Source organism: Gadus morhua, chromosome 23, assembly GCF_902167405.1.
Source record: "Gadus morhua chromosome 23, gadMor3.0, whole genome shotgun sequence".
In the NCBI taxonomy this organism is placed as follows: domain Eukaryota; kingdom Metazoa; phylum Chordata; class Actinopteri; order Gadiformes; family Gadidae; genus Gadus; species Gadus morhua.
In genome coordinates, this window is record NC_044070.1 from 18,453,560 (window position 1) to 18,463,151 (window position 9,592).

Below are 9,592 nucleotides of genomic sequence, written 5' to 3' on the forward strand. Positions count from 1 at the left end.
ACATTCCCGCTAAAACGCAGCCGCAACAGGATTTCTTTATAAAAATATTATTATTTCTAAATGAAGGCAGAAATGCAAGTGTTTATTTTGAAATAATAATGATTATTACAAGTGCAGTTCCCTATCAAAATGCGTGTTTTGGAACGGCCGCCTGATCCGGCCCCTAATTGTCGCTAGCCTCTTCCTTGAGAACCGCTCATTAAAACAACGACTTGGCCGGATCAACGGTTCTCAGGGAAAACCGAAGGACAGCCAGACACACAGAGACGGCTCTGATTATGGCTTGATGTAATGAATACAACTTTATTGAAACCAGAGCGACCTAGATTGAACACAGACAGGTCATTATAGAGCCGGTAGGGGCCTCTTGTGCAGTGTGGGATCAAACCCAGAGCTTTGGGCTTCTCCCTCTCCACTATGCCGTCCACAAAAAACACAGAGCACACATTGGCATGGCTCCTAACCATCTCAACATGTACTGCCTCTGACGCAGCTCTGTTTACCACAAAGATGCCCAGATCACAATGATTAACTTCACCAAATAAATTGTGTGTAGTATCCGCAAGCTTTCGAGGGACTGCAGAGCTTTTGGTTTGCTTAGTTGTGGTTCTGAATTGATGAGGAATAACAGGAAACAGACACAAAGGAGAATTTGCCAGGATGCATTTAGGCCCTTGTTTCTGGCCCTTGTTACTACCCCCAAACTGGCAACCAAAGGATGGATCTATTGTTAATCTATTTACCCAAAGAAACCTGCTCTGAGATTTAAACAGTGTTCGTCATCTTTACCTGTACCTCCGCAGTAGCAACACCTGTCCCGTTCCGCTGGTACCAGAGTCATGCCCTGGAAGAAAGGATGCATTAAGCTAGGACGCAACCTTATGCTAACAATGGAAGGAAGTACGTGACATTACGCTAACGTTGGAAATAAGGACGTGACATTAAGCCAACAATGGACTGAGCAGAGCCTGTGGGAGCGTTGCTACGGAACAGAGCTATGTGTGGGGACAAACAAGAACAAATGAGGGGACAAAGTCATGAAGGAAAGAGATTTTGCGTGGAAGAAATGACACGGTGTACACATTTAAAAAGCGAACGGGCCAGGAGAAGGGCGAGCGGAACGACGATGACAGGGGGGCGGACGTCAGCGGTGACCGCCTCCGTCACGACAACGCCTCCGTCACAACACAAACACACGTCATCAGGACAGATGGAGCAGAGTGGGAGAGTCAACAGCCCAGCGGGAGGGAGCAGGTCGGCGCGGGTGGGGGGGGGGGGGGTCCGTGTTTACCGGTGGGCAGCCGGCGGCGGCGTGCGGGCAGTAGGGGGCGCAGCGCACCATGAGGTTAGGGAAACACTGGCACAGCTGGCAGCCGCCCGCCCCCCACACGTCCCCCACGGCGTGGGACTGACCCTGGTGCTCGCACTCCTCACACGGGTCCGTCTGACACCTGCTCGCGCACACACGCACACACGCACGCACGCACACACAAACACCGAACACACACACGTGCACATGCACACACACACACACACACACACGCACGCACGCACGCACACACACAAGTACACACACAAACACACACACATGCAAACACACACACAAACACACACACACACACACACACGTGCACATGCACACACACACACACACACACACATGCACACACACAAACAAACACACAAACAGATGGAACCTTTAGATTATTAGAATGAAACTCTGTGCACAACACAAACACAAACTCACTCAAAGAAGAGAATGGAAAGGTTACAACTGTAGATCAGGTGATGGTGATCAGAGTAGATCAGGTGATGGTGGTCAGAGTAGATCAGGTGATGGGGATCAGAGTAGATCAGGTGATGGGGATCAGAGTAGATCAGGTGATGGTGGTCAGAGTAGATCAGGTGATGGTGGTCAGAGTAGATCAGGTGATGGTGATCAGAGTAGATCAGGTGATGGAGATCAGAGTAGATCAGGTGATGGTGATCAGAGTAGATCAGGTGATGGTGATCAGAGTAGATCAGGTGATGGTGATCAGGTGATGGGGATCAGAGTAGATCAGGTGATGGGGATCAGGTGATGGTGATCAGAGTAGATCAGGTGATGGGGATCAGAGTAGATCACTCACCTCCTGGCCTTGCGGTAGATGCCCCTGCAGGTGCGTCCGTCTCCGTGCTTCATGGGGTTGTTGGGGCTCCTGAAGGACCACTGCACACTCTGGACCCCGCACGGTCCAAGACACTCCCCCCACTCGGACCAGGAGGACCACCCACAATGCACTGCGGCGGGACACAAGGCATGGAGAGTGGATTGAGCAGGGGGGCGTTACTCTGTGGACCCCAACGGAGCTCGCTGAACGGTCTGTCTTTAGTCATCAAACGCTGGACGGGTTTCATGATAAAGTGTAAGCCTTGAAGCATTGATCATTTAGGAATCGTAAGCTACATTAGGAGAATAAAGATGGGATGTTCCGGCTGGCCAGGCCATGTGAGGAGTTGTCTGAGGAGGTGTCTGAGGAGTTGTCTGAGGAGGTGTCTGAGGAGGTGTCTGAGGAGGTGTCTGAGGAGGTGTCTGAGGAGTTGTCTGAGGAGGTGTCTGAGGAGGTGTCTGAGGAGGTGTCTGAGGAGGTGTCTGAGGAGGTGTGTGAGGAGGTGTTTGAGGAGGTATGTGAGGAGGTGTTTGAGGAGGTATGTCAGGAGGTGTCTGACTGAGGAGGTGTCTGAGGAGGTGTCTGAGGAGGTGTCTGAGGAGGTGCGTGAGGAGGTGTTTGAGGAGGTATGTGAGGAGGTGTTTGAGGAGGTATGTGAGGAGGTGTCTGACTGAGGAGGTGTCTGAGGAGGTGTCTGAGGAGGTGTCTGAGGAGGTGCGTGAGGAGGTGTGTGAGGAGGTGTGTGAGGAGCTGTCTGAGGAGGTGTCTGAGTAGGTGTGTGAGTAGGTGTGTGAGGAGGGGTGTGAGGAGCTGTCTGAGGAGGTGTGTGAGGAGGTGTGTGAGGAGCTGTCTGAGGAGGTGTGTGACTGCAGGTTACCTGAGCACTCCGGGTTGAGCTGGCAGCGTTGAGGCCGTCCTCCCTCACACACGCAGACCTCACAGTCCACCTTCACCTGCTGCCCTGGCCAGTAGCGAGCCCCGCCCACCTCGCAGGGACACTCCCCCGGCGCCACACACTGCTGGTTGGGGCCCATCACCTGGCCCTCCGGACACCAGCACCCTGGGGACACGAGGTCGCGACAGAAGGTCAGCCTGACCCACGCAGAACAAGGGAGCACCTGGGAGGAGCTAGAGTTCATCACGCAACGCGCCATGAAAACGGGCTACTGAGAGTGAGTGGGTAAGTGATCTAGTGAGTGAGTGATTCAGTGAGTGAGTGAGAGAGGGAGTGAGTGAGTGAATCAGTGAGTGAGTGAGTGAGTGAGTGAGTGAGTGAGAGAGGGAGTGAGTGAGTGAATCAGTGAGTGAGTGAGTGAGTGAGTGAGTGAGTGAGTGAGTGAGTGAGTGAGTGAGTGAGTGAGTGAGTGAGTGAGTGAGTGACTTAGTGAGTGAGTGGGTAAGTGAGTGATTCAGTGAGTGAGTGAGTGAGTGAGTGAGTGAGTGAGTGCTTTAGTCAGTGAGTGAGTGCTTCAGTGAGCGAGTGAGTGCTTCAGTGGGTGAGTGACTGCTTCAGTCAGTGAGTGAGTGCTTCAGTGAGTGGGTGAGTGAGTGCTTCAGTCAGTGAGTGAGTGAGTGCTTCAGTGAGTGAGTGAGTGAGTGCTTCAGTGAGCGAGTGAGTGCTTCAGTGAGTGAGTGAGTGAGTGAGTGAGTGCTTCAGTCATTGAGTGAGTGTGTGCTTCGGTGAGCGAGTGAGTGCTTCAGTGAGTGAGTGAGTGAGTGCTTCAGTCAGTGTGTGAGCGAGTATGTGAGAAAACAATGAAGAGCTAGAAAAAAGAACATAACAATGACACACATTGGAGGCAAAGCATCTGTCTGCATAACATCCAGGTGAGTGGAGAGATATCAGCCTTCCAAGGCCGATGTGGGGGAGCCGAATAAAGACAACGATTGCTTTGGCCCAGGCCAACCCCGCAATTTTCACCTGCCTTAAGTCTCTCTGGTACTCTCTGCAATAATCCAGATATAGGATCTGGGCGGTTCCGTTCCGGGCGGGCCAGAGGACTGACCTGAGAAGCAGTGGTCGTCCGGGGGGCAGGGTGTCCCGGTGCTGACGTGGCTGCAGGACAGGGGGCACGGCCCGCAGCTGAGCCTCACCAGGCCGGCGGGACAGGTGCGGTTCACGCAGGTGGCGTTCTCCGGGCACGGCTCTGGGGGGGGGGGCATGGCTTCATCAGATATGCTGTGTTTAGTAAGGTATCATTTATTAAGCTAAGGAATCTATAAGGTAAGGTAATTTTATTATTCATTTCTTAATTAAAAGGTATTTATTAAAGCAAGGTATTATTAATTTATTGTTAATTTTTTAAGGTAATTTATAAGGGTAAATTAATTTTCTATTCATTTATTAAGTTAATTTAAAAAGGTAAGGTAATTATTATAAATGTATTAAGGTAATTTAAAAGTGAAGGTAATAAATTATGAAGGTTTTAAGGTATGCTGTACCCAAACTTTTGATTGTAGCATCAAGGCTGGACTACATCCAGCCATTGGCTAACATAAGCATTCACTACACATATATCTGGACTATCTTAATTGACAAGCTTGTTGAAATGTTGCAATTTTATTAACTTTGAATGAGCGGACTGCTCCACACATAGTGCAGCTTTAACCCTCTGGTTCAGCCTCTATAGGGGCTTCATGGTGCCCGTGAACACATGATGTATGTCTGGATGAAGTGCTTACTGATCTCCATGGCCAGGTTGGACTCCCCGGGCAGCAGGGCGCACTCGGTCCCCCCGTAGCGAGGGGGAGCGCAGCCCCGGTGCCTCACCTCCACCCCCCCGCAGCCCCGCGAGCAGTTGGACCAGGTCACCCACGGCAGCCAGCGGCCGTCCACTAGGGGCAGTACAGGCGTTAATACACCGGTGGACACAGACAGCGGCCGTCCACTAGGGGCAGTACAGGCGTTAATACACCGGTGGACACAGACAGCGGCCGTCCACTAGGGGCAGTACAGGCGTTAATACACGGCTCAACACAGACAGCGGCCGTCCACTAGGGGCAGTGCAGGCGTTAATACACGGGTCGACACAGACAGCAGCCGTCCACTAGGGGCAGTACAGGCGTTAATACACAGGTCGACACAGACAGCGGCCGGCCACTAGGGGCAGTACAGGCGTTAATACAAGGGTCAACACAGACAGCGGCCGTCCACTAGGGGCAGTACAGGCGTTAATACACAGGTCGACACAGACAGCGGCCGTCCACTAGGGGCAGTACAGGCGTTAATACACAGGTCGACACAGACAGCGGCCGTCCACTAGGGGCAGTACAGGCGTTAATACACAGGTCGACACAGACAGCGGACGTCCACTAGGGGCAGTACAGGCATTACTACACGGCTCAACACAGTCTGCTAGGACAAAGCCCACAGTGGACATTTCTATACTTTACATGGTGCGTGCGTGCGTGCGTCCGTCCGTCCGTACGTGTGTGTGTGGGGGTGCGTGTGTGTGTGTGTGTCACTGTCAGTGTGTGTGTTTGTGTGTGTGTGTGTGTGTGTCACTGTCAGTGTGTGTGTGCGTGTGTGCTCCGCTGATACAGTCACATAATAATCCATGCCTGGGTGAAATGGGGGGGGGGGGGGGTTGTCCTGATGGAGAACTCTGCTGTTCTCATGCAACAACAAAGACCTTCTCCTTCACACACAACACGACGAGGCGTCGCTGGTCATCCCGAGGGGGAACGCCAGCGTCGCGGCCCGTTACCTGGACAGGTGGTGTTGAAGCACTGCTGCCTCTGGACCCCCGGGCCCCGGCATCTCCGCAGAGGGTCCCCCAGGGGACAGGCCCTCTGCCGGCTCTCGGAGCCCGTCCCACAGGTGGTGCTGCAGGGGCCCCAGGCCCCCCAAGGACCCCAGGTCCTGCAGTGCTGCTCGTCGCTGGGCGAGGGGTCTGGGCAGTCGGCCACTCCGTTACACACCTGGAGAGAGATCGAGATGTTTCTCTCTCTGTACATAGGGCTTCCTCCTGTCCTAAAGCTAAATAATACTGAGTCGAAGTCACACCCCAACCCCCCCCCCCCTCCCTTATTGTATGTTGTACGTCCTGGCACTTAAAAATAGTACTTAGCACTGTGTAGCATCTTATTCAATTCAATTCAATTCAGTTTTATTTGTATAGCCCTTAATCACCATTACAGTCTCAAAGGGCTTAACAGGCCAAATATTTATGACACCCCCCTTTACCCAAGCCCCCACAAGGGCAAGAAAAAACTCCCTTGAAATTAGCAAGGAAGAAATCTTGAGGAGAAACGCATAGTAGAATGAAAGGATGAAGATTGGATAAGCGTCTTCCTTATCCTAGCTATCTTTGTTGTATACAGGGAATGGGTTGACCTAACGGTTGTCAGCGCTTGGCACTTGTTTCTATGAACATCCTTACTGTACCGAGAGATATACTGTTGTTTGTCTTACTCTTTCTTCTACTTTCGATAAAAGCGTCTGCTAAATGACCTGAATGCAAACGTCAATGTAAGACATTTTACAGCTTGAATGAAAGGATGAAGATTGGATAAGCGTCTTCCAGGATTAGTTTGATGGTGTAGAGGCCAACGGCCTCGCAGACCGTGACATGACCTCACCAACAATGGTTCATTTCTCCAAACACAGACAAGACCACACTGTGTTTACTTGTTCTGAATAAAATGTTTATCTAAACTGTGTGTCTAAGCTGTGTGTCTAAACTGTGTGTCTAAACTGTGTGTCTCAGCTGTGTGTCCTAACATTCAAGCCTGTGAACATAGCGGCTTAAAGCCATGACTGTTTCTCATGAGGGAGAGCAGAAGAGAGCTGAACACTTGTCCTGTCCAGCACAGTAAACATTACGGCCAGTGTTGCACCACTTATCCTTGAACGAGAGTATTTATACATCTGATTGTTTATCTCAGCCATGTTGAAATTAGCCAAGGGGAGAACGGAGCTGATCGTTGTCTCCCCAGAACCCGACACACGCTGCAGCGTACAGGTTCCTAGGAGCCTGAAGGTTGGTGGAGAGGAGGCTAGAGCGGCCTACCGTCTGGAAGGAGACGCAGGATCCGTCCCCGCAGGTGAACTCGGGGCAGGAGAGGGAGGTGTTCCTCTCCCCTGGGGGGGCGGGGGTCGTGGCCTTGTCTGTGGAGCACAGAGAACTGTTTCAAATCTCATTCAGCACGATCGAACGAGTTCACATGGATGAAACCTTTGTTCTTCGTTCCGTCACTCTCTTCTTCCTTCCTTCCTTTGTGTTTTCGTAAACGTTTTGCTTTTTGTTCATTTCTCTCCTTCTTCTGCTCTCTGATATCCATTACCCATGCCCCCTCATCCGTCTCTTTTTGGTTCGTTCCACCAGGACTCTCTTCCACTACTTCCCCCCCCTCCCTTCTCCTTTTGGTTCGTTCCACCAGGACTCTCTTCCACAACGCCCCCCCCCCCCCATCCGTCTCTTTTTGGTACGTTCCACCAGGACTCTCTTCCACTTCCTCCCCCCCACCCTTCTCCTTTTGGTACGTTCCACCAGGACTCTCGTCCACTACTTCCCCCCCCCCCTTCCCTTCTCCTTTTGGTTCGTTCCACCAGGACTCTCTTCCACTACTTCCCCCCCCCCCTCCCTTCTCCTTTTGGTTCGTTCCACCAGGACTCTCTTCCACTACTTCCCCCCCATCCGTCTCTCTTTGGTACGCTCCACCGGGACTCACCACAGAGCAGCTCATCGTCTCCCTGGGGACAGTCTGCCACTCCGTTGCACACCTGCGATGCGTTCACACAGGTGTGGTTGTCACAGGAGAAGCTGCCTGGGCAGGGCGGGATCCGGGCGGAGCCTGTGAGGACGAGAAGAGGAGAACCATCAGTGAGGCTATCCCGGACGCCCCAAGCACACGCCGGTCGGAGGTCATCGGTCTGGGGGCCTTGTTCCGGTCACGCTGTGACTCCGCCCACAGACCGCCCTCACTGTGGAAGGAACTCTGGAAGGGACCTTTGATAAACAGTCTTAAATCAATGCAGCTTAACTCAAGATGTACCTTTACATTTTGGTCAGTATTTCTATGGAATTATAACAGACATCTTAACATAGTCTTTGTGGCCCAAAATATTTTCTTTCCAACACCTCAAACTACATCAAGGATTGCCGAGGGCTATAGGTCGACGAAGTTCAACAAATTATTCAAAATGTCCATAGTGCTTGAGCGTACCATCCCCTGCTCCCCAACTATCCTATTGCTGAACGATTTCACAGGTTTGGATCTCTCTTTGATGCACCAACGCTGGTTTCTGGTAGGCCTTACTGCTGCCAAAAAGCTTATAGCACAGAGATGGAAAGCACCTCTAGATCTATCTTATCAACACTGGGTGAACACAGTTAGAGATCTGGCATCTGTGGCCAACATAAAAAAAACTTTTTATGTCAAATGTTGTCTTATTTGAGTTTATGTCTTATTGGTGTATGTTGTCTTATTTGTGTTTATGTCAAATGTAGTATGTTGTCTTATTTAAGCATATGCCTAACAGTTTTCTATATGTCTATCTGGTTGATAAATCATAAAATAAAAAATTTATCACAAAAAAAAACAAATTATTCAAAGTGTGGTGGAGACAGAATCAACCAGCGACCAGGACAAACCAGCAGCCCCCCCACCCTCCTCCTGCCCTCTCCTTTCCCCCCCCCTCAGCTCACCACAGTTGTCCACGTTCTCGTCCGAGGCGTCGGCGCAGTGCGGGACCCCGTCACAGAGCTGCCGGTGGTCCAGGCACTGCCCCCCGCTGAGGCAGGCCGCCCGCCCGGGGCCGCAGGGGCCCGCGGGGCAGCCCTGCTCGTCACTGCCGTCCATGCAGTCCGTCTCCCCGTCGCAGCGCCAGGCCACGGGGACGCACTGACCCACGGTCCCACAGCCAAACTCATTGGACCTGCAGACTGGGGAGGAGAGGGGAGAGGAGGGGGGGGGGGGGGGGAGAGAGAAGGGGAGAAGAGGAGAGAGGGGGAGGAGAGGGGAGAGGAGGGGGGGGGGGGGGGGGGAGAGGAGAAGAGGAGAGAGGGGGAGGAGAGGGGGGAGAGGAGAGAGGAGAGGAGAAGAGGATGGGGGGGGGGGGGACAAGAGAGGAGAGAAGAAGAGGAGAGAAGGGGAGGAGAGGAGAGGAGAGAGGAGGAGAGGAGAGGGGATTGGAGCAGGGAGGAGGCTTTGTTCTTTTTATTGAGTTATTTTCAGGTCAACATTCTTTCTTGAAACCCCAAACTTAAAGTAAATGCCAAGATATACTACCAGGCAGACCAGGCATTTGCCTCTCCTACCAGAGATTTCCAATACATTCATAATGGTCTATTCTTCGAAATAGACCCCAACGTACAAATACCTAGGCGTGACCCAGCACCCAGAAGCGGTCTAAACAAATCAGCCATCCCGGTACCTAACGAGGGCGTCGTCGGGGCCAGGGGTGCCGGTAAGGGCGTCGTCGCTACGGCGACCGAATG

General features: G+C 52.2%; 1 protein-coding gene across 1 annotated transcript in view; it reads right to left on the reverse strand.

The window, feature by feature from the left end:
* The window catches only part of sspo (SCO-spondin), a 108,501-nt gene that overhangs the window by 64,102 nt on the left and 34,807 nt on the right, over positions 1-9,592 (reverse strand). The window contains exons 31-41 of the mRNA XM_030349720.1: positions 9,529-9,592; positions 8,801-9,037; positions 7,824-7,946; positions 7,163-7,260; positions 5,858-6,071; positions 4,833-4,985; positions 4,157-4,297; positions 3,028-3,210; positions 2,130-2,280; positions 1,292-1,451; positions 790-844 (exon numbers count right to left, since the gene is read on the reverse strand). The exon at positions 9,529-9,592 is cut by the window's right edge and continues 116 nt beyond it. Coding sequence (XP_030205580.1) covers positions 790-844; positions 1,292-1,451; positions 2,130-2,280; positions 3,028-3,210; positions 4,157-4,297; positions 4,833-4,985; positions 5,858-6,071; positions 7,163-7,260; positions 7,824-7,946; positions 8,801-9,037; positions 9,529-9,592 — 1,579 coding nt within the window. The remainder of the gene's footprint in view (positions 1-789; positions 845-1,291; positions 1,452-2,129; positions 2,281-3,027; positions 3,211-4,156; positions 4,298-4,832; positions 4,986-5,857; positions 6,072-7,162; positions 7,261-7,823; positions 7,947-8,800; positions 9,038-9,528) is intronic.